Raw genomic sequence first — 23914 nt, 5'->3', positions numbered from 1 at the left:
AGACCTTAATTTCAGTGGTGTGTGACTTACTGGGCTTCTCGCTGTAGTATCAATAAAATTAAATTTTTAATCAGAAGGATATTATAACTAGACACCAATCAACCTGCTGCAAAGTACTCCTCCATATATATAAGCTGTGAATACCACTGATTAGCAGCTTTCTGCCTATGCATAGTATACACAAAAAGCTGGCAATCAATGGTGTAGGTATGGTACTACAGAGATCATTCAGATAATTTAAGGTACCCTGTCACCTGGTTATTCCCCTATAAGATCAGCTACCACTAGTAAGTTCTTGTACACAATATTCTAGAATGCTGCATATAAGTGCCCAGACCAGTCTGTATAAGGTAAAAAACGCCTCATTTCATCTCCATCTTCCTTCCCTGCTCCGTGTGGATGACGCATCCTACGTCATCCACACAAAGTCCGCCATTGCGCTCCTGCGCACGCACTTTGATCTGCCCTGCTGAAGGTAGAGACAAGTACTGTAATGCACAAGATTGTGGAAAGGTCAAAGACCGTCCGCACATGCTCACTACAATACTTTGATCAGCCCTCAGCATGGCAGATCAAGGTTTGTGTGCCCACAGGCACAATGGAGGGCTCTGTGCGGATGACGTAGAACGCGTCAGCCACACGGACCTGGGAAGGAGGATGGCGAATGCAAATAGTTAGGAGGCGCCAGACCAAGACTAGCGATGACCATCGGACTGGACCGCCCCCCAGGTGAGTATAATAAAAGCTGGTTTTACATTCTGCACAGTGGCCTGGACACTTGGATACAGTATTCTAGAAATGCTGTCTATAAGGGATCACTGGTGGTGGCCGCAGGTTATCAGGGACAACTCTTGTGACAAGTTCCCTTTAATAGATCATGCTGCTCTCAAGTGTTGGAGCAAAAACCTACTGACATACTCTTTAAAAATTAAAAATGTGACTATTAATCCAGTTTTCTAATGCACAAGTTATACATTTTTAGTTGGTGAGTGGTAAAGTGGTTTATAAAATTGCCCCATAAGGGACAGCATTTTATATAAAAACCTGCATTAAAATGTCAAAGCCCTTAAGGTCCAGTCACACTAAGCAACTTACCAGCGATCCCAACAACGATAGGGATCGCTGGTAAGTTGCTAGGAGGTTGCTGGTGAGATGTCACAATGCAACGCTCCAGCGATCCCACCAGCAACCTGACCTGGCAGGGATCGCTGGAGCGTCGCTACACAAGTTGCTGGTGAGCTCACCAGCAACCAGTGACAAGCCCCCAGCGCCGCGTGGAAGATGCTGCGCTTGGTAACTAAGGTAAATATCAGGTAACCAACCCGATATTTACCTTGGTTACCACCGCACGGAGCTACACGTGCAGAGAGCAGGGAGCAGCGCACACTGAGCGCTGGCTCCTTGCTCTCCTAGCTACAGCACACATCGGGTTAATTACCCGATGTGTGCTGCAGCTAAATGTGCACAGAGCAGGGAGCAGCGCACAATGCTTAGCGCTGGCTCCTTGCTCTCCTAGTTACAGCACACATCGGGTTAATTAACCCGATGTGTGCTGCAGCTACATGTGCACAGAGCAGGAGCCGGCACTGACAGTGAGAGCGGCGGAGGCTGGTAACAAAGGTAAATATCGGGTAACCAAGGACAGGGCTTCTTGGTTACCCGATGTTTACATTGGTTACCAGCCTCCGCAGAAGCCGGCTCCTGCTGCCTGCACATTTAGTTGTTGCTGTCTCGCTGTCACACACACAGCGATCTGTGCTTCACAGCGGGAGAACAACAACTAAAAAATGGCCCAGGACATTCAGCAACAACCAGCGACCTCACAGCAGGGGCCAGGTTGTTGCTGGATGTCACACACAGCAACATCACTAGCAACGTCACAAAAGTTGTTCGTTAGCAGCGATGTTGCTAGCGATGTTGTTTAGTGTGACGGGGCCTTTAGTGAAGAAGGATTAAAAAGTAACTTAGATATATGTTCACGATGGGAAATAGAGTTAATAAAAACGACCTAAATTGTTGTAAGATACACCAGCCTGGCAGCCAAGCGTCCCGAGAAATTATATTCAAATGTTGGCGTGGATGTGGAGCGTCAGGGTGCGCCCAGTGGAGTTCATACAGTACATCCAAATCTCCATGTTCCGAGTTTTACATTTGAAATAATGGATGAAACAAATGCTTACCTTGTAAGTGAAAGGGTACAGTGCTGGGGAATTAGGAGCACTATCTCCAGCTCTATAGGACATCATTAAAGAGCAGAAAAGGAGGATGTTCTCAGAGAACACAAAGTGCCCATTGTGGCTTGCCCAGCAGCTGAGAGCCTCTTGCACTTGTACTGTGTCAAATCAATTTACCAGGAGAGCCCTGATGAATCCTGATGAGAGTGCATGGCCAGGAATTATTTGCAATTCTTTGATTTCGCTTCATCCATGCTCACTCCACCATAAAAAGGAAAGCCTGATCTTGTGCAGGAAGAGCAGTTGGCAGTGACCCGTAGCAATTAAAATCGAAATAACTGGTAGTCTCAAGGGGTGCGGAAAATTCAGAGCATGTCATAGGCGCCGGGAGTTCATTGGATCTCAGGGTGCGCAGATATTAATTCTCTACAGCGATGAACCATTCACAGAACACCACTGATAATATAATCATCCCGTACTAAAGCAACAGAAATGGCTGCAACGCACTAGAAGAGGACAGAAAAGGTCTCTGACAGGAAAATGGGACTATCCAATGAAGAACATTTATTATGTATTCACAGAATAGGTGGTAAATAAATTATTAGCAGGAGTCCAACCATTGGCACCCCCAAAGCGGGGGCCCTGAAATTCTGTGTGAAGGGAGTGGTGTTGCATGTGTGTAACCACCACACTCAGATTGCAACAGTGGTGGTCTATCATGGTCACTACTGCTCCACTCTCTACATCTGCGACCGTCCAAGTGGTTTTCTCTCGTCAACGCGAATGATGGACACATTTGGCACTACTTAACCACTAGGAAACGAGCAGAGGTTGAGTATTTGGGGAGTTTTTAACATCAGGATTGGAAAACCAAAACCAGGAGTGGACATATCATTGGTGCAACCTGTGCAGTCACACAGGGCCCCAAAAGGTAAGAAGGACCATTTCCATCTTAAACGCAGGTGGAATTGTGCAGTACGATGACCTACTGGACCGCAGAGGGCAAATATATTGTTCTACAGGGGGCCCTGTGCACCACGTCTTCTTTTTTTTTTTTTTTACCAACTCCTGGTTTTGACTTGCAAATAGAGATGGACGGACCCATTGAAGTTGGGTTCAGTCAGGCTTTAGATAAAATTCAGTTCTCGACACAGACTTGACCTGAACCTCATTGGAAGTCACTGATTGTGGGCGCAGAGCTGAACTGCCCAAACAGGCAGCAATAAACAGAACACTTCCAGGAGAGGACTTTTTTTCAATTTTTTCGTACGCTCGTCATCCAATAACGCTGATTTTTCCCCCACATAATGCAAGTGGCTTGCACTGAACTGAGCACCGAGCGTACCAGAGCACAGCGATGCCCGAGAGAGTGATCAGCATACGTAAGGAACCTGAACTCGAACAATGAACAGTACTGTTCACGTTCGCTCATCTCTACTTCCACTGGAGGTAAAAAACTCACCAAATACTAAACGTGTGCACGAGGCTCTGAAGGAACAAAAGATCAAGGAGGCCAAAAAATTCCAGCCTGTCTGCCTATTTTTTTATTGGATCTTCAGATAAATAAGTCAACCAGAAATCACATAAGCCCAGCCTTGCTTTGTTCAACAGGTTAAAAGATCACTAGCCCTTTAAATCACTACCAAGGTATATGTTAATACCCATCAGCCAGAATAATGGGCTGTTTATTAACAGATTACTGCAGCCTTGCCTAATCTATGAAGTGGGTGCTGATAAGAATCCCATACAGCATGCTAGGATGCAATCAGAAGGATTTATGCCCTTTTTACTGTGGCCACATCATTAATCACTCCCTAATAGCAGCTCTATGCCAATTCTTACTGCACTCAAACATCTGGACCTGGTGCCAAACAAGACGCATAACAACCTGCTGTAACAAGGATGAGGTGCCGTCCAAAACCACAGAATCCGCAGATAAAACAAGTCAGTGGGAACAAAGGATCTCCTTATGGTGCGCTCTAGAAATCAGCCCACAGGCCAGGAAGAAATGTGTGGCTCCAATGCCAAAGTCAGGCTGAATACAAGTCGTGTTACTCAGATTGGAGATCTCATTAAAAATGTTAAATAAACCTTCCCTCACGAGAAATAAAATGAAACCGCGGGGCCTACATTACCATTTTACATATGCAAAGGCTGATGACGGTAGATGATATCAGACTAATTAAAAAATATACAGATTTTTTCTTTATCACATCCAATGCTAAAAAACCTATAAGGCTGTGATCAGCATTTGCTTAGTATTAGGCCAGGTTCACACCACCAGATTTTCAGTCCGAGTGCCATCCTTGAAAAGAAAAAAAAAAAAAAACAGATATAACACAGACCAATGTTATTCAATGGGACCGTGAAGATGACTATTTTTTTTTTCACTGACAGGATCTGTGTAAAAAAAAAAAAAAAAAAAAAAAAAAACGCAACATGGTGATAATTGTCTGAAATCTGATTAGACTCACCCATTCAAGTCTATGGGTGCGAGATAAAAATCGGATGCCACAGTTTAACATCTGATTTTTACGGATACATTACCATTCTCTAACGTTGGAAACTGTAAATGGTCCCGCAAATTATTAAAAGCTGCTGCTGTAAACAAAAACAGGCGGATTGCACATGGATGACAAGTGAAAAGAAAGATTACCCCCAATTTTCATGATGAAAATTGGACTGATTTTTAAAGGGAATCGGTCAAATGGAAAAATCCTATTAACCTGCAGATATTGGGTTAATCTGCAGGTTAATAGCGCTATAAACCTGCCCGCCGTCTGCACAGTGAATCCCGCTGCCTGGAAGAAGTGAACTTTCATCTTCCCAGCAGTGTTCCGGTTGCAGTCATGGGTTCCAGGGCTGTGGAGACGGTAAGCCAAAACTCTGGCTCCTTAATTTCCCTGACTCCGACTCATTATTATGATGTAATAAGCTATTTAGATGAAGCATAAAATATATTTATTGGAATACAACTTTAGAACACAAAAACTTTAACAAATTGTAAATATACAACACACGATGCAGTTGGAATAAACAGTTTTCAAAAAAATGTAGATAATAACATGTGCAGTCTATGAATTTGTTCTGCGAAATAGTATGGCCTCCGTAGATTAACTCAAATCTGACTATTTTAAGGCTGAAGAACAACCTCTCTACACTAACTTGGGTTGGTGGCAAAGCGGTGACCACATGGGCAACATCTCTAACAACTTCAGGGAATAATGGAATTGACTCAGTCAGTTTTGATGAATAGTTGAACTGTATTACTTTGAGGGTAAAGGCCGCTTTACCGATATCGCTAGCGTGGGTACCCACCCCCATCTGTTGTGCGACAAGGGCAAATCGCTGCCCGTGCCGCACAACATCGCCCAGACCCGTCACACATACTTACCTGCCCTGCGACGTTGCTGTGCCCGGCGAACTGCCTCCTTTCTAAGAGGGCGGTTCGTTCAGCGTCACAGCCACATCACAGCTGCGTCACTGAACCGCCACCCAATAGAAGCGGAGGGGCGGAGATGAGCGGGACGTAACATCCTGCCCACCTCCTTCCTTCCGCATAGTGGCCGGGAGGCAGGTAAGGAGAGGTTCCTCGTTCCTGCGGTGTCACACGGAGCGATGTGTGCTGTCGCAGGAACGAAGAACAACCTCGTTACTGCTGCAGTAACGATTTTTGAGAATGGACCCCCATGTCACCGATGAGCGATTTTGCACGTTTTTGCAACAATGCAAAATCGCTCATAGGTGTCACACGCAACGGCATCGCTAATGCGGCCGGATGTGCGTCACCAATTCCGTGACCCCAACGAATTCGCATTAGCGATGTCGCAGCGTGTAAAGCCCCCTTTAGTGAAAAAAAAAATTCTGAAATCTGGTCAATCTGTTTGCTGTGGGAGTGGGATCTTTTTCCCTCAGACAATGCTTTGCCTGCTCCATGTCGTCCAAATACATTTCAAAATTAAATTCCTCATCTGATGAGGCGGAAGATCGGTCCTGCCAGTGCTACTGCTGCTGTAAGTCCTCTTCCTCTTGGCCGTTTTGTAGCCACTCATCCTACTTTTCATGTATATAAAGTGCAGCACAGATTCATCTCAACTAAAAGCTTAGATCCTTTGATCAGGGATAGAACAGACATTTTATAGGACATTTCATAACTTTCCTAAATTCTTATGAAAAGATCTACAGCACATACTGCATTGAACTAATGCACCCCATTATTTTAGAAGTTGGAGTCGGTCCATTTTATACTGACTGACTCCACCAAAATGGACACAGACTCCACAGCCTTGATGGGTCTGGCACTGCACCGGTTCAGTCAACACTCTGTGTGTGGAGAGTGGCGGCTGTAACCGCCCTTGCACTAACTGACAACTTTTTCTAATGCTGAGCGGCTGTCAGTAAGTGCGGGGGGCACGCTTACAGTCGCCACTCTCCATACACAGAACGGTGACTGAACCTGCATCGGCGCTGCCTCCATGACTAAAACTAGAAAGCTGCTGGGAGGATTAAAGTTAATTTCCTCCCGGCAGCAGGGTTTAATGTGCAGAATGCTCTTAGAGGGATCCAGTCACCACCAGGTTTTTTCCTTATGAGCTGCGGCCCACTACCATTGGGCCCTTATATAAAGCATTCCAGAATGATGTATATAAGTGCCCAGGCAGCTCTGTATAATGTAAGAAACACCTTTATAATATTCACAATGGAAAGAGGGGGGAGTGGGGTGGGGGGAGTATGGTCCGATGGGTGTTGCGACTCTCTGTCAGGCACCTCCTCTATCTTGTGCGATCGCCATCCACCTGCCCAGTCCTGTGTGCATGACGCGTCCTGCGTTATTCACACGCAGTCCGTTATAGCGCTTGTGCACATGTGCACTTTGTTCTGCTCAGCTGGGGGAAGCTCAAAGTATTGTATTACGCATGCACGGGTGGTCTTTGACCTTTCCTCGCACCTGCGCATTACAGTACTTTGCTCTGTCCTCAGCTGGGTAGATCATAGTGCACATGCGAAGGACCGCAATGGAGGCCTACGTGTGCACGATGCAGGGGTGTGTCATTCGCACGGGGATGGGCAGTATCATAGGAGTGGAATAAGACAAGTTCTGAGTGGACAATACAGGTTCCATTCCAGGGGTGGACTCATTTGTGATATACTGTATATACAGTTAGGTCCAGAAATATTTGGACAGTGACACAATTTTCGCGAGTTGGGCTCTGCATGCCACCACATTGGATTTGAAATGAAACCTCTACAACAGAATTCAAGTGCAGATTGTAACGTTTAATTTGAAGGTTTGAACAAAAATATCTGATAGAAATTGTAGGAATTGTACACATTTCTTTACAAACACTCCACATTTTAGGAGGTCAAAAGTAATTGGACAAATAAACCAAACCCAAACAAAATATTTTTATTTTTAATATTTTGTTGCGAATCCTTTGGAGGCAATCACTGCCTTAAGTCTGGAACCCATGGACATCACCAAACGCTGGGTTTCCTCCTTCTTAATGCTTTGCCAGGCCTTTACAGCCGCAGCCTTCAGGTCTTGCTTGTTTGTGGGTCTTTCCGTCTTAAATCTGGATTTGAGCAAGTGAAATGCATGCTCAATTGGGTTAAGATCTGGTGATTGACTTGGCCATTGCAGAATGTTCCACTTTTTTGCACTCATGAACTCCTGGGTAGCTTTGGCTGTATGCTTGGGGTCATTGTCCATCTGTACTATGAAGCGCCGTCCGATCAACTTTGCGGCATTTGGCTGAATCTGGGCTGAAAGTATATCCCGGTACACTTCAGAATTCATCCGGCTACTCTTGTCTGCTGTTATGTCATCAATAAACACAAGTGACCCAGTGCCATTGAAAGCCATGCATGCCCATGCCATCACGTTGCCTCCACCATGTTTTACAGAGGATGTGGTGTGCCTTGGATCATGTGCCGTTCCCTTTCTTCTCCAAACTTTTTTCTTCCCATCATTCTGGTACAGGTTGATCTTTGTCTCATCTGTCCATAGAATACTTTTCCAGAACTGAGCTGGCTTCATGAGGTGTTTTTCAGCAAATTTAACTCTGGCCTGTCTATTTTTGGAATTGATGAATGGTTTGCATCTAGATGTGAACCCTTTGTATTTACTTTCATGGAGTCTTCTCTTTACTGTTGACTTAGAGACAGATACACCTACTTCACTGAGAGTGTTCTGGACTTCAGTTGATGTTGTGAACGGGTTCTTCTTCACCAAAGAAAGTATGCAGCGATCATCCACCACTGTTGTCATCCGTGGACGCCCAGGCCTTTTTGAGTTCCCAAGCTCACCAGTCAATTCCTTTTTTCTCAGAATGTACCCGACTGTTGATTTTGCTACTCCAAGCATGTCTGCTATCTCTCTGATGGATTTTTTCTTTTTTTTCAGCCTCAGGATGTTCTGCTTCACCTCAATTGAGAGTTCCTTAGACCGCATGTTGTCTGGTCACAGCAACAGCTTCCAAATGCAAAACCACACACCTGTAATCAACCCCAGACCTTTTAACTACTTCATTGATTACAGGTTAATGAGGGAGACGTCTTCAGAGTTAATTGCAGCCCTTAGAGTCCCTTGTCCAATTACTTTTGGTCCCTTTAAAAAGAGGAGGCTATGCATTACAGAGCTATGACTCCTAAACCCTTTCTCCGATTTGGATGTGAAAACTCTCATATTGCAGCTGGGAGTGTGCACTTTCAGCCCATATTATATATATAATTGTATTTCTGAACATGTTTTTGTAAACAGCTAAAATAACAAAACTTGTGTCACTGTCCAAATATTTCTGGACCTAACTGTATATGTTTTTAAACGCAAGTAACATTTCTAAAATCAGCAGCTTTTTGAATGAGCAGCTTACAGCCGGGGTGGGTATTCTTAGTGAGTCCTGCCCCTGTGCCTGTCCAGACTGCCTGTTATGTTTGCTAATTCTATTATAGAATTGATTTACTTTGAGACGAGAAGGACCTGTGCTGATGTCATACCCATGTGACCAGAAAGGGTGGGGCCACAGCCAACATAGCTGACACCAGGAAGCAACTTTTTTTTATTGGCTGAGGCCCCGCCCCTCCTGGTCACATGGGTATGACATCAGCACAGGTCATTTTAGTCTCAAAGTAAATCGATTCTATAATAGGATTAGCATAAATATGAATACAAACCCCAGCTATCAACTGCTGCTGTCATTCAAAAAACTGCTGATTTCACAAACTTTACTTGCTTGTGTTTCAAAACCTATACATCCTAGCTGACTAAAGGTATATATAGAATCAGCCTGATAGTGCCAGTATAGCACTGGCTTTAGGTTATATAGAAAAACCCTTGTGATTGGTGTGCTTTAAGGTTTTATGTTTTTCAGAAAAAAATAGTGCAGCCCTTTTTTCTAGAATAATTGTTTGCAGTGGGGAGGGTGAATACGCCCATTTTATTTGCACAAGTAAAGAAATAGCTCACACCACTGATTAGTGGCTTTCGGAGGCACAAGGCAGCTTGTTTTGTAGTGATAATCGTCTGTGTTAAAACCCAACCTAATAAGTGACACATCACTGCAATCAGGAATTACAATGCTGTAAGATTGCATAGAAAAAACATGCTGACAGATTCCTTTTAGGGAAAGAGTGATGAGGAATAAGAAGTTACTTCACCCAATCAAACTGAGTACTACAAAAGTTTTACAATAATTGGGGGAAAAAAAATGTACTTGTGTCTTTCTATTCATGGCATATTAGTTTAAAGAAAGAAAAAAAAAGCAGCATATTCCTTACCCCTACAGAAAGGGCCTTCATCAGAGCGGTCTGGACAGTCTGGATGGCCATTACATAGGTTGCTCATGGGCATGCAGATTTCTGTGCCCCAACAGTTGTGCTCATTCGGTTGACATTTTGAAACCTTGCTCTGTGGACCTGGTGGAGAAAATAAAAAAACAATGCAAACGTTAACACACACAAATAAAACACATTAAAAAGGAAATTCAAAAGCAAAATCGAAACGGTAACGTCCGCGACATAAGAGCAGCACAGGTAAGAAGCTCACAGGATACTCCCCTGTCCACCATACTGAGGTGGAGGCCCGGACTTGCTGCTTGGCTTGAGTCCGGGCCTCCACCTCAGTACACAAAGCTAGAGAAGATCAGATTTGTGAGGACCATAGTAATAAGTTACATGAGGTTTACCCACTTTAAACATCATTATCACTGGGTCCAGGTTGAAGTAATACAGGGAAAAAAAAAAACCTTATACTCAGCTCCCAGACCAATTCTGCTCCTTGTGCCTCCCTACTGTGCACCTGCCAGTCTAGAGGGGACGCCAGGTGACCACTGCAGCCAATCAAAGGCCGCTGATAAATGGCAGCCTTCACATTTCTATCCAAGCTGGCTTTTATCCACTTAGACAGTGATGGCTGCAGTCGATCGGTAGCCCCTTATGGACCTTGATGTCCAGAGACCAACAGGGAAAAGAGTAGCAAGTGTAGAGGAGAAACACTGGTCTGACAGGGGAGTACAAGATTTTTTACGTCATTACCTCACGTTGGACCTATTGACCATAATTAAAGGGAACCTGTCAGGTGCAATATACACCCAGAGCCACAAGCAGTTCTGGGTGCATATTGCTAATCCCTGCCTAACCGTCCCTGTATACACTAGCATAGATAAAGAGATCTTTAGAAAAAGTGTTTCTAAAGATCTTTTACCATATGCTAATGAGCAAGGGGACTAGTCCCCTGGGCGTTAGTTTCCCTGGCTAGTCGGCTCTATTAGCATGTTAATACACCCCTGTGGGCTTGCTAACATACTAATGAATGTACACTGTCAGAGAATGATCTCACTCACCTCTCCGCTGCTATCGCCACCTGACACTGGATTTAGGCTCATTGCGCATAACCCCGGAGTTTTCCGGCTTGACCTGAGTCGAAATTCAGTGCCCGGTGGCGATGACCGCCAGAGAGGTGAGTGAGATCATCCTGTGACACTGCACATTCATTAGCATGTTAGCACACCCACAGGGGCATACTAACATGCTAATGGAGCCAACTAGCCAGGGGAACTAAAGGCCCAGTCACACACAACGACTTACCAGCGATCCCGAAAACGATGCGACCTGATAGGGATCGCAGGTAAGTCGCTGGGAGGTCGCAGGTGAGATGTCACACAGTCAGATCTTACCAGCGATGCAGTAGCGACCTGTATAACGATCTCAGCAGTCACTGTGACCTTGTCACACAGTGTCAAACACAGCGATGTGTCCTGCCCAGCAGGACATCGCCTTTGAAGAAAATGGCCTGGACCATTCTGCAACGACTAGAGATCTCACAACAGGGGCCTGATCGCTGGTAGGTGTCACACATAACGAGATCGCTAATGGGATCGCTACTGCGTCACGGAAACCGTGACTAAGCTGCGATCTCACGGTACCTTTACACCCAGGGGACTAGTCCCCGCGCTCATTAGCATACCATAGAAGATCTTTAGAATTACTTCTCTAAAGATCACTATCTATGCTAGTATATACAGGGACAATTAAGGTGGTGTCACACACAGCGACGGCGACAACGAGGTCACTGCTACGTCACCATTTTCTGTGACGTGGCAGCGATTTCCCGTCGCTGTCGCTGTGTGTGACATCCAGCAACGAGCTGGCCCCTGCTGTGAGGTCGCCGGTCGTTGCTGAATGTCCTGCTTTATTTTTTGCTCGTCGCTCTCCCGCTGTGAAGCACACATCGCTGTGTGCGACAGCGAGAGAGCGACGATCTGAAGCGAGCAGGGAGCAGGAGCCGGCGTCTGGTAGCCTGCGGTAAGCTGTAACCAAGGTAAACATCGGGTAACCAAGAAGCCCTTTCCTTGGTTACCCGATATTTACATTAGTTACTAGCACCGCCGCTCTCACGCTGCCAGTGCCGGCTCCATGCTCCCTGCTCTCCTAGCCAGGGTACACATCGGGATAATTACCCGATGTGTACTCCAGCTACGTGAGCAGGGAGCCGGCACTGGTAGCGTGAGAGCACACCGTTTAGCGCTGGCTCCCTGCACACGTAGCCGGAGCCGGAGTATACATCGGGTAATTAACCCGATGTGTACCCTGGCTAGGAGAGCAGGAAGCCAGCACTAAGCGTGTGCGCTGGTAACCAAGGTAAATATCGGGTAATGGTTACCCGATATTTACCTTAGTTATCAAGTGCAGCATGGCTTCCACAGCGACACGTGTCGTTATGATCGCTGCTGCGTCTGCTGTGTTTGACAGCTAAGCAGCGATCATAACAGCGACTTACTAGGTCGCTGTTCCGTCACAGAAAATGGTGACGTAACAGCGACGTCGTTGTCGCTGTCGCTATCTGTGAACCCAGCTTTAGGCAGCGATTAGTAATATACACCCAGAACTGCTCGTGGTTCTGGGTGCATATTGCACCTGACAGGTTCCCTTTAAAGAGAAAAACCCTTTATACTAAACATACAGGTACGGCTTTGTATTACGTACTAGGCTTAGAGTCGACGTATAGGAGTAATGTTTATATTCTAAAATGAGGAATAAAGGGAGCTAAATTAAAAAAAAAATGTATGATGCAACGTTGAAGAGGTTACACAACTTAAAAATATATAGTTTTAAAAAAAAAAAAAAGTGTATGCAATCTTCAAATCAGGCTAAAAATAGCCAAAAAATAAAAAATAAAAAAGCCAAAAACAAGAGTAATCACCTGGGAAAGCAGCTCAAGACTGGCGGAATAAACAATGCAGAACATGCAAGGCTCGGGCTGTTTAAAGAGGTATTAAAAGGTGACAAGAGTCAACTCAGAGATGAAACAGGACAGAGAATTGTCAGAAGGTTTACACATTACAGAATGGAAATAAAGGTGCCGGTAGAACGCGGCGTCCAGAATCCCAGCTACTTAGCATAGTTTCCAGACAGCATCTTCCCATTCATACCGTCACCCCACTCTCCCCTCCTGCCTCTCCCCAGATAGGACGCCTCGGCATCGAGACAGAAGAATACAGAGAAGAATACTGGGCTGGATACCCCATAAATGACAGGTCAGACGACTCAAGGAGCCCGATTTACTACTAAGAACATGGTATCCGCCTTCACTGGAAATATAAAATTGCCCATTTATTATTTGTGGATCACAGGTTGGGAAATTTAGTAAATTTTGTGATTTATGCGTTACGTTGTGTGACTATTGCTACAAAAATGACAAATGTAAACTTGCTCGTCACCACAACAAATAGGTCAGTAACCAATTAGCGCAGTATTTTCATCACTTTAGCTATATTGGTCATTATTTTTGGTTAATGGATGACAGTTCCTCATTCAAGATTTTTATCTGACGGGGTGAAGAGTAGCTTCAAAAAACATCTTTTATTGTGAAGTGTAATCCATCTCTAGCGACAGAGACCGATTATAGGAAGTGCGGCTGGGTCTTTGTTTCTCAGCTCCTTCTCCCCTGTTTATCATATTGCACACAGGCATGACAAAGAATTGGCCTCTCAGTTCCTGGCAGACAAGACATTGAATGATAGTTAAGAGTAATAATAATAATAATAATAATCTTTATTTCTATAGCGCCAACATATTCCGTAGCGCTTTACAATTCAGGAGGATCACATACAAACAAGTAACAGTTATAGAAATACAATATTTAGAGGGAAAAAAAAATACAACCCTGCTCGTGAGAGCTTACAATCTACAATGAGATGGGGGGAGAGGCAAGGTTCAAGTGCTTATTTACAATGACAATCCAACCATCTCCCGGAAATGGGGCTGGATAATGGTTTCCTGGACCAGTGGGCCCGAGCCTTGAGATGCCTTTGGGTGCCATGGAGTTTGATGTGGAGCTATGTTGTGAGAGGTTGTAGAGGGACTATGTGAATCGAATCTGATTAGGGAGTGTGATAGGCCGCCCTAAAAAGATGCGTCTTTAGGGTGCGTCTGAAGCTGAGTAAGTTGTGATTTGTCCTAACTTCTTGGGGTAGAGCGTTCCAGAGGGTTGGTGCAGCTCGGAAGAAGTCTTGGATCCGGGAGTGGGAGGTTCGAATTAGTGTGGATGTTAGTCGAAAGTCGCTTGCAGAGCGTAGAGAACGGGTGGACTGATAGACAGAGAGGAGGTTGGAGATGTAGGGGGGTGCTGCACTGTGGAGAGTATTACGGTACATGCTTGTAAGTGAAAGGAAGTTCCAGCACCTAGAGTGCTGGCAAAATGCCGAGGAACAGGAATTGCTCATTCAAAAACAACGACTTTAAAGCTGCACAGCATGAAAAGGGAGCAGTTCCTAGACTTTTATATTGGTATGTGCATTAAAACCAGGTTCATCTCGTTGGGAAGAAGAGAGCAAAATCTAAGACATTATTATTTGGTTATTTATACAGGGCAGGTCTATCTTTATACATCAGCAACGGGTCTTCCTGTCCTTGCCGTTTGCTACACTTATGTCAGTAAGCAAGCTGACAAGACACCATATAGAATAGAAAGCTGCAGATCCTCGAAAGTGCTGACCTCAAATTACGGTAAAAAGAAAACAGACTTCTTGAGGAAATAAAAAGGAGAACTTTGCTAAAGTGAGGATTAGCTTCAAGCTTCGCAGCATATTCATCGTAATACAAAGTGAACATAAAACTTGTACTTTGTTGCCGTCTTTACGTAGCTCACCTACATTCTCCAGATATTTACCTGACCTAGAAGCCCGGCTGTATGCCCTGACTACCAAGCTGACGACAAACTGTGGCTCGAATTGACTGCACTAGGGTTTCAGTAGGATTCTACCTTGTGTCTTATGACTATTACTTGCTGTTATATTTTCTTGTTTGAATTAATAAATATAATTAAAGGGAATCTGTCAGCAGGTTTTTGCTATATAAGCTGAAGCTAGCATGCTTTGAGGGTTAGGACAGAAAGTTCAGGCATGCTTGTGTTGTCACAGTCCAATCTTTTGTTTATTTGTTATGTTTGTTTTAACAGCCGGCCCCTTATCATTGCTGTGGCTAGGCGGCCCATGCCCTGTTGTCCTGCACAGCCCATCCTCTGACACCTCACAGTCAATGTACAATCTCTATACAGAGCCTGGTGTGGGCAGGGGCAGCTTTGTGGACTCTGCTACATGACTAATGCCGGCGTCACACGGTACGATATATCGGGCAATATGTCATCGGGGTCACGGATTCCGTGACGCACATCCGGCATCGTTAGAGATATCGTACCGTGTGACGCCTCATAACGACTGTGAACGAGCAAAAATACTCACCTTATCGTTGCACGTTGACACGTCGTTCATTTTCAAAATGTCGTTCCTCCTTCTGTGCTCCGGCTGTTCATTGTTCCCGAGGCAGCACACATCGCTCCGTTTGACACCCCGGGAACGATGAACACAGCTTACCTGCGCCCGCCGCCAATGCGGAAGGAAGGAGGTGGGCGTGATGTTACGTCCCGCTCATCTCCGCCCCGCCACTTCTATTGGGCGGTCGCTGTGTGACGTCGCTGTGACGCCGAACGTCCCTCCCCCTTCAGGAAGAGGAAGTTCGCCGCCCACAGCAACGTCGTCCGGTAGGTAAGTGCATGTGACGGGGGTTAACGACTTTGTGCGCCACGGGCAACTAATTGCCTGTGACGCACAAACGACGGGGGCGGGTACGATCGCTCGTGCGATCGCACGATAGATCGTACTGTGTGACGCCGGCCTAAGGCTGGGGCCATACGGGGATTACTGCGCTCCCCTCGCATGACACTCTGCTCACGCTGGCAGTACAGCAGGGCAGAGTGTCATGCAAGTGTCCCTGCGACTGAGGTCTGACCGTGTGAGCGGACCTCAGCTGCAGGGGGCGGGCTGGCACTGAGGAGGGGAGGGAGGGATTTACCTCCCTCTCTCCTCCGTAGCCGGCTATTGCCATTCTCGCACTGCACTCACGGTACACCGGTGTACCGCGAGTGCAGTGCGATTTTTCCCTCGCCCCTTACACTTGAATGGGTGCGAGAGAAAAAGAGTCTCGCATTGCACCCGCAGCATGCTGAGATTGTTTACTCGGTCCATTTAGGGCTGAGAAAATAATCGCTCATGTGTGTTGAAACACAGGCTAATATTAGTCTGAGTGGAATGCAATTTTTTATCGTATTCCACTCGCACCGATTTTCATGCCGTGTGTCTTAGGCATTAAGCTAAAAATGCACATTGTGTCAGATCGGCTGCAGCCAGTCATGAGTGATAGATCGTTGGATTCAGGGTCTCTTTGCCTACATTATACTGCACTCAATTGAGGGAGTAAAAACCTGCTGACAGATTCTCTTTAACACATAAATTTTCCTTGAAAGGAAGCCGTGATCAGAAAATCACCTATTGTTTTATTGCGTTAAAGTTGTCCATTGAAAACAAGTTATCGCCTGTCCATAGCATAGGTGATAACTTATTAATGGGGGGGTCCGACCACTGCTAGGTGATAGCTTATTAAGGAGTGGGGCTCTGACCACTGGGGTCTGCACAGATCGTCAGAACAGGGCATGTTTATCCCTGTTCGGACTGAGCACACCGTCCTTGCTCGCCCGCTGCTCCAGTCATCCAATACCGGGCTGCTGAGCGCTGCGCTGGGCTTTTTTCAGCTGCCCCCTACAGAATGGAAGGTCCCTGGAGGGGATAACGGAAGGGGCCACATGGGATTGTGGCACCTAAATGAGTATGAGTGTTATCAATAATGGTCACAGTTTTCTACCCCATTAGGTGTAATGCTTGTGAGGTAATTCTGCCGGTCACTCAGAGGCTCGGCCCTAACCTTAGTAACAGTGGCTCATGATCCTTGATTGGCTGAGTCGCCTGACTGGACCTTGGTGCTGATTGGACGCTATTCTGGCAGCAAAGTGGACTAGTTATACCCCCTCAGGGGTTTGTTCACCTCAGCGGCTGTTTAGCATCTGGAAGAGGCACATCCACCCGCCCGCGCCATTGTGTATTTTCACTTCATCTTTTTATGTCGTCTGGTTTTATTGGAGGGATAAATGAACCCATGTTTCTGGGTGTTTTTTGTAAGTATTTTGTTTAGTGAAGTTTTCGGCTAAACTGATTGAGTTGTCTAAGGTGTTTAATTTAATAATGAGTATTTTAATGATGTATAGGTAACCCTCAATAAACCCTTACGGCCATCTCACACCAAAGCATTGCCTGTAGTCTTTATTATGGCTATTTAGAGTTAAGTTCTAAAATGGGGTCTACAATCCCATGATGGAGCGGTGTTTGGGCTTCTGGCCTGCCGCTCCATTTTGTAATGTTAATCTTTCAAACTTCATGATGTCTTTACCTTGTGATATGGCAAAAGAATAACAGTAACAAAATATTAAAAAACCTAATTTGCACAATAAATAATTTTCTAATGATGGCTTCCCTTCACCTGGAATTTTTCATTTATTTAAACTATGTACCTCTTCTGATTGGTGCTGCTCCACTTATTCTAGAACAGTTTTTCCTTTATGCCCCTTTGCTTCAAAGATTTTTCCGGGTAACAATGGGGCAAATATTCTCTTCAGCCAACTGGGCGTGTACCACAGAAATTCTCTATGGGCTAGGCTATGTTTTGATTGGAAAATTCGAAGGAGAAAAAAACAGAGGCCCCGCAAGGAAGTCAGAGTGGTTCTACTGAGACCTTATGTGCCAATTCTGAGAGCTCCGCAGTCACCGAATCGCTTCCTGTGCTTCAATAACCCGGAGTGACAGGTCAACTGCAAAGTTCAATGTGGTCATGGGAGTTAAAAGAAAAAAAAATCATCTCAGGAACACACGCGTAGCCAGGCTGCAGCTGCGACATTTGTGGGCATTTCCTTTTTCCGCTCTATGACATGGCCGTGTTTTGATTGGCCAGTATCACAAGAGCAGAAAAAGTGCTGTCTTATATACCCAGCTAGTTGAAGAGCTCATTTGTATATTGGGCACTCGCTATTCCCGGGGGCATAACTTTGGAACAGTGGGGCACAGAAGAAAAAGAAACCTGCTCTGCAATCGGTGGGGCATTTCCAATAGAAGGTACTCTGTTTCATCTATAAAAATCCAGGGAAAGCTCCTCTTTAAATTAACTAAGCACTACGAGGGCATAAACGTCTTCCATTTTTATATAGAAGTAATCTATTTCGGATTATGTATTGTTTACATCCAGGAGACATCTCCAATGGAACTGCCCCTATCTGTCTTCACAGCAGTATGCATGTGCGCACGTTGCGTACTGTCCCTGCAGAAAGTTCTGCAGCGATTTCAACAGCATACGTGCGCTTCAAATCGCTGCAGAAACACTGCGTAATGAAAAAAAAAAAGCAGATTCCATGCGCTCTACCTGCAGCTCCTCCCACAGACAGAGTGGGGACTGCATGCAGAGCACAGGAAAGAAGTGACATGTCACTTCTTAGAACACACGCTTCGGGCAGCAGTCGAAGCGCTGCGCTCTAAGACGCCACGTGCGCACGGCTCCTGCACAATCTTCATAGATTATGCAGGGGACGCAGGACGCATGCAATTATGCTGCGGTGCAGATCACAGCGTAACTGCATGTAAATACGCAACGTGCGCACATTTTACAGTCCAAACAAAGAGTCTGGGCCTTTCCAGAAAAAACCCTCCTCATCCTCCGTCTGGTGTGCACACCCTTCATTCTTATCTTATCTGCGATAGTACAATAGAGCGGTCACTGAATACCAGGTTTATCATAACTAGGACCACATCCAGTTTCACTGTAGGGCAACTAGTTTTCTGAGACCAGACTGCAGTGTCTCCAGTGTGACCACTAGATGTCAGCACACATGAGTACTACTATGTGGTATTAGATTTCTAAGGCTATGTTCACACAGTGCATCTTTTATTGCTTTTTTGGTGCGGTTTTGAGGTCACAAAGATGTACCTAAATGCATGCATTTCCTTCACCCAGAAAAGTCTATAAGATTTCTATTTTTCTACACTGTGCATCTTTTTCGTCTTCATCCTGGCTGTGTTTTTGAAGATGCAGCATGTCAATTTTCTTTTCCATTTTTCCAGCGCTTTTGAGCCCTTCCAGTCAATAGGTTTGACTTAAAAAACGCATTGGGCAATATGTGGTAAAAACGCGGCAAAAAGGCATGATTTCTGTGTTTTTTGGGGGGCCAAAAACGCTGCATTTTGTGGTTACAAAAGATGCACTGTGTGAACATAGCCTAAAAGGGTAAGTCTTGACAAAATATATACGGTCTTATCTGTGACAGCAGAAAATGCACAATAAAAATACTATAGGGGTCCGTTGGTAAATGTGGCACTAGGTCTGCGAGCAGACACAATATTGGGTTTTTGGTGACCATTTCTCATGCAACGTGTCACTAAATGTTCCTAGATGTCCTTAGTAGAAATGGAGAAAGGAAAGGTAATGACGAAAGGGAATGATGAACCTTCACTTAGGATGATGTATCTACTCTAATGAAGGGAATTTTGTTTACTTACCGTAAATTCCTTTTCTTCTAGCTCCTATTGGGAGACCCAGACAATTGGGTGTATAGCTTCTGCCTCTGGAGGCCACACAAAGTATTACACTTTAAAAAGTGTAACCCCTCCCCTCTGCCTATACACCCTCCCGTGCATCACGGGCTCCTCAGTTTTGGTGCAAAAGCAGGAAGGAGGAAACTTATAAATTGGTCTAAGGTAAATTCAATCCGAAGGATGTTCGGAGAACTGAAAACCATGAACCAAAAGAACAATTCAACATGAACAACATGTGTACACAAAAGAACAAACAGCCCGAAGGGAACAGGGGCGGGTGCTGGGTCTCCCAATAGGAGCTAGAAGAAAAGGAATTTACGGTAAGTAAACAAAATTCCCTTCTTCTTTGTCGCTCCATTGGGAGACCCAGACAATTGGGACGTCCAAAAGCAGTCCCTGGGTGGGTAAAAGAATACCTCGATAAAAAGAGCCGAAACGACCCCCTCTTACAGGTGGGCAACCGCCGCCTGAAGGACTCGCCTACCTAGACTGGCGTCTGCCGAAGCATAGGTATGCACCTGATAGTGTTTCGTGAAAATGTGCAGACTAGACCACGTCGCTGCCTGACACACCTGCTGAGCCGTAGCCCGGTGCCGCAATGCCCAGGACGCACCCACGGCTCTGGTAGAATGGGCTTTCAGCCCCGAAGGAAGCGGAAGCCCAGAAGAACGGTAGGCTTCAAGAATCGGTTCCTTGATCCACCGAGCCAAGGTTGACTTGGAAGCCTGCGAACCCTTACGCTGGCCAGCGACAAGGACAAAGAGCGCATCTGAACGGCGCAGGGGCGCCGTGCGAGACACGTAGAACCGGAGTGCTCTCACTAGATCTAATGAGTGCAAATCCTTTTCACATTGGTGAATTGGATTAGGGCAAAATGAAGGTAAGGAGATATCCTGATTGAGATGAAAAGGAGATACCACCTTAGGGAGAAATTCCGGAAATGGACGCAGAACCACCTTATCCTGGTGAAAAACCAGGAAGGGGGCTTTGCATGACAGCGCTGCAAGCTCCGACACTCTTCGGAGTGATGTAACTGCCACTAGAAATGCCACCTTCTGCGAAAGACGTGATAAAGAGACATCCCGCAGCGGCTCGAAAGGTGGTTTCTGAAGAGCCGTTAGCACCCTGTTAAGGTCCCAGGGTTCCAGCGGACGCTTGTAAGGTGGGACTATGTGGCAAACTCCCTGCAGGAACGTGCAGACCTGCGGAAGCCTGGCCAGACGCTTTTGAAAAAATACGGATAGCGCCGATACTTGTCCCTTGAGAGAGCCGAGAGACAAACCCTTGTCCATTCCGGATTGAAGGAATGAAAGAAAAGTGGGTAAGGCAAAAGGCCAGGGAGTAAAACCATTATCAGAGCACCAGGATAAGAAGATCCTCCAAGACCTGTGATAGATCTTGGCGGACGTTGGTTTCCTGGCCTGTCTCATGGTGGCAATGACATCTTGAGATAACCCTGAGGACGCTAGGAGCCAGGACTCAATGGCCACACAGTCAGGTTGAGGGCCACAGAATTCAGATGGAATAACGGCCCTTGTGACAGCAAGTCGGGGCGGTCTGGGAGCGCCCACGGTTGACCCACCATGAGATGCCACAGATCCGGGTACCACGACCGCCTCGGGCAATCTGGAGCGACGAGAATGGCGCGACGACAGTCGGACCTGATTTTGCGCAGCACTCTGGGCAGCATCGCCAGAGGAGGAAATACATAAGGCAGTCGAAACTGCGACCAATCCTGAACTAATGCGTCCGCCGCCAGAGCTCTGTGATCTTGAGACCGGGCCATGAATGCCGGGACTTTGTTGTTGTGCCGTGACGCCATGAGATCGACGTCCGGCGTTCCCCAGCGGCGACAGATCTCTCGAAACACGTCTGGATGAAGAGACCATTCCCCCGCGTCAATGCCCTGACGACTGAGAAAATCTGCTTCCCAGTTTTCTACGCCCGGGATGTGAACTGCGGAGATGGTGGAAGCTGTGGCTTCCACCCACTGCAGAATCCGTCGGACTTCCTGGAAGGCTTGACGACTGCGAGTGCCGCCTTGGTGGTTGATGTATGCGACGGCAGTGGCGTTGTCCGACTGGATACGGATCTGCCTGCCCTCCAGCCACCGATGAAAAGCCAATAGGGCTAGATACACTGCCCTTATCTCTAGAATATTGATCTGAAGGGATGACTCTATCGGAGTCCAGGTTCCCTGAGCCCTGTGGTGGAGAAAAACCGCCCCCCACCCTGACAGGCTCGCGTCCGTGGTGACCACAGCCCAGGTTGGGGGTAGGAAGGATTTTCCCTGCGACAGAGAGTTGGGAAGGAGCCACCACTGAAGTGACGTCTTGGTTGCAAGGGAAAGAGAGACGTTCCTGTCGAGGGAAGACGACCTCCTGTCCCATTTGCGGAGAATGTCCCACTGGAGTGGCCGCAGATGGAATTGCGCGAAGGGCACTGCCTCCATCGCTGCCACCATCTTCCCCAGGAAGTGCATGAGGCGCCTCAAGGGGTGTGACTGACCCCGAAGAAGAGATTGCACCCCTGCCTGCAGAGAAAGCTGTTTGTCCAGCGGTAGCATGACTACCGCTGACTGAGTATGAAACTCCATCCCGAGGTAAGTCAGTGATTGGGTGGGTGTCAACTTGGATTTCGGGAAGTTGATGATCCACCCGAACTGCTGGAGCGTTGCCAGAGCGACGGTAAGGCTGTTTTGACACGCCATCTGAGAAGGTGCCCTGACTAGAAGATCGTCTAAGTAGGGAATCACCGAGTGGCCCTGAGAGTGTAGGACCGCCACAACGGATGCCATGACCTTGGTGAACACCCGTGGGGCTGTCGCCAGGCCGAAAGGCAATGCCACGAACTGAAGGTGTTTGTCCCCGATGGCGAAGCGCAAAAAGCGTTGATGTTCGGGTGCGATCGGCACATGGAGATAAGCATCCTTGATGTCGATCGATGCTAGGAAGTCTCCTTGTGACATCGATGCGATGACCGAGCGGAGAGATTCCATCCGAAACCGTCTGGTGCTCACATGTCTGTTGAGTAGTTTGAGGTCCAGAACGGGACGGAATGAACCGTCCTTCTTTGGCACCACGAACAAGTTGGAGTAAAAGCCGCAACCATGTTCCTGGGGGGGAACAGGGATCACAACTCCCTCTGTCTTCAGAGCGTCCACCGCCTGAAAAAGTGCATCGGCCCGCGCGGGGGGCGGAGAGGTTCTGAAGAAACGAGTCGGGGGACGAGAGCTGAACTCTATCCTGTAACCGTGAGACAGAATGTCTCTCACCCATCGGTCTTGAAAATGTGGCCACCAGGCGTCGCAAAAGTGGGAGAGCCTGCCACCGACCGAGGATGCGGTTCGGGGATGCCGAGAGTCATGAAGAGGCCGCCTTGGAGGCATTGCCTCCGACGGGTTTTTGGGGGCGTGACTTAGCCCGCCACGCATAGGAGTTCCTCTGACTTTTCTCCGGCCTGTTGGACGAAGAGGATTGGGGCTTGGCGGTGGGATGAAAGGACCAAAACCTCGATTGTATTTTCCGTTGCTGAGGTCTCTTCGGTTTGGACTGGGGCAAGGAGGAGTCCTTTCCCTTGGATTCCTTAATAATCTCATCCAATCGTTCGCCAAACAATCGGTCGCCAGAAAATGGCAAACCGGTTAAGAACCTCTTGGAAGCAGAGTCTGCCTTCCATTCGCGCAGCCACATGGCCCTGCGGACTGCCATAGAGTTAGCGGATGCCACCGCTGTACGGCTAGCAGAGTCTAGAACTGCGTTCATGGCGTAGGAAGAAAAAGCTGACGCCTGAGAAGTCAAAGACGCAACCTGCGGAGCAGAATTACGTGTGACCGCATTAATCTCAGCCAGACAAGCTGAGATAGCTTGGAGTGCCCACACGGCTGCAAAAGCCGGGGCAAAAGACGCGCCCGTGGCTTCATAGATGGATTTCACCAGGAGCTCTATCTGCCTGTCAGAGGCATCTTTTAGCGATGAGCCATCTGCAACCGATACCACAGATCTAGCCGCCAATCTAGAGACTGGAGGATCCACCTTGGGACATTGAGCCCAACCCTTAACTACGTCAGAGGGGAAGGGGTAACATGTGTCAGTAAGGCGCTTAGTAAAGCGCTTGTCCGGAACCGCTCTGGGCTTCTGGACAGCATCTCTGAAGTTAGAGTGATCGAAAAATGCACTCCGTGTACGTTTAGGGAACTGAAACTGGTGTTTCTCCTGCTGAGAAGTCGACTCCTCTACAGGTGGCGGCGGGGGAGATAGATCTAACGCCTGGTTG

At 46.8% G+C, this 23914-nt stretch overlaps 1 protein-coding gene across 4 annotated transcripts in view; it reads right to left on the bottom strand.

Moving 5' to 3' along the window:
• Positions 1-23914, bottom strand: part of LRP1 (LDL receptor related protein 1) — a 494504-nt gene that overhangs the window by 328106 nt on the left and 142484 nt on the right. For all 4 annotated transcript variants that reach the window (XM_075337062.1, XM_075337061.1, XM_075337063.1 and 1 more), the window contains one exon: positions 9951-10088. In XM_075337062.1, the coding sequence (XP_075193177.1) occupies positions 9951-10088 (138 nt within the window). The remainder of the gene's footprint in view (positions 1-9950; positions 10089-23914) is intronic.

This window comes from Anomaloglossus baeobatrachus, chromosome 2, assembly GCF_048569485.1.
Source record: "Anomaloglossus baeobatrachus isolate aAnoBae1 chromosome 2, aAnoBae1.hap1, whole genome shotgun sequence".
Lineage (NCBI taxonomy): Eukaryota > Metazoa > Chordata > Amphibia > Anura > Aromobatidae > Anomaloglossus > Anomaloglossus baeobatrachus.
This window is presented reverse-complemented; position numbering and strand designations above follow the sequence as displayed.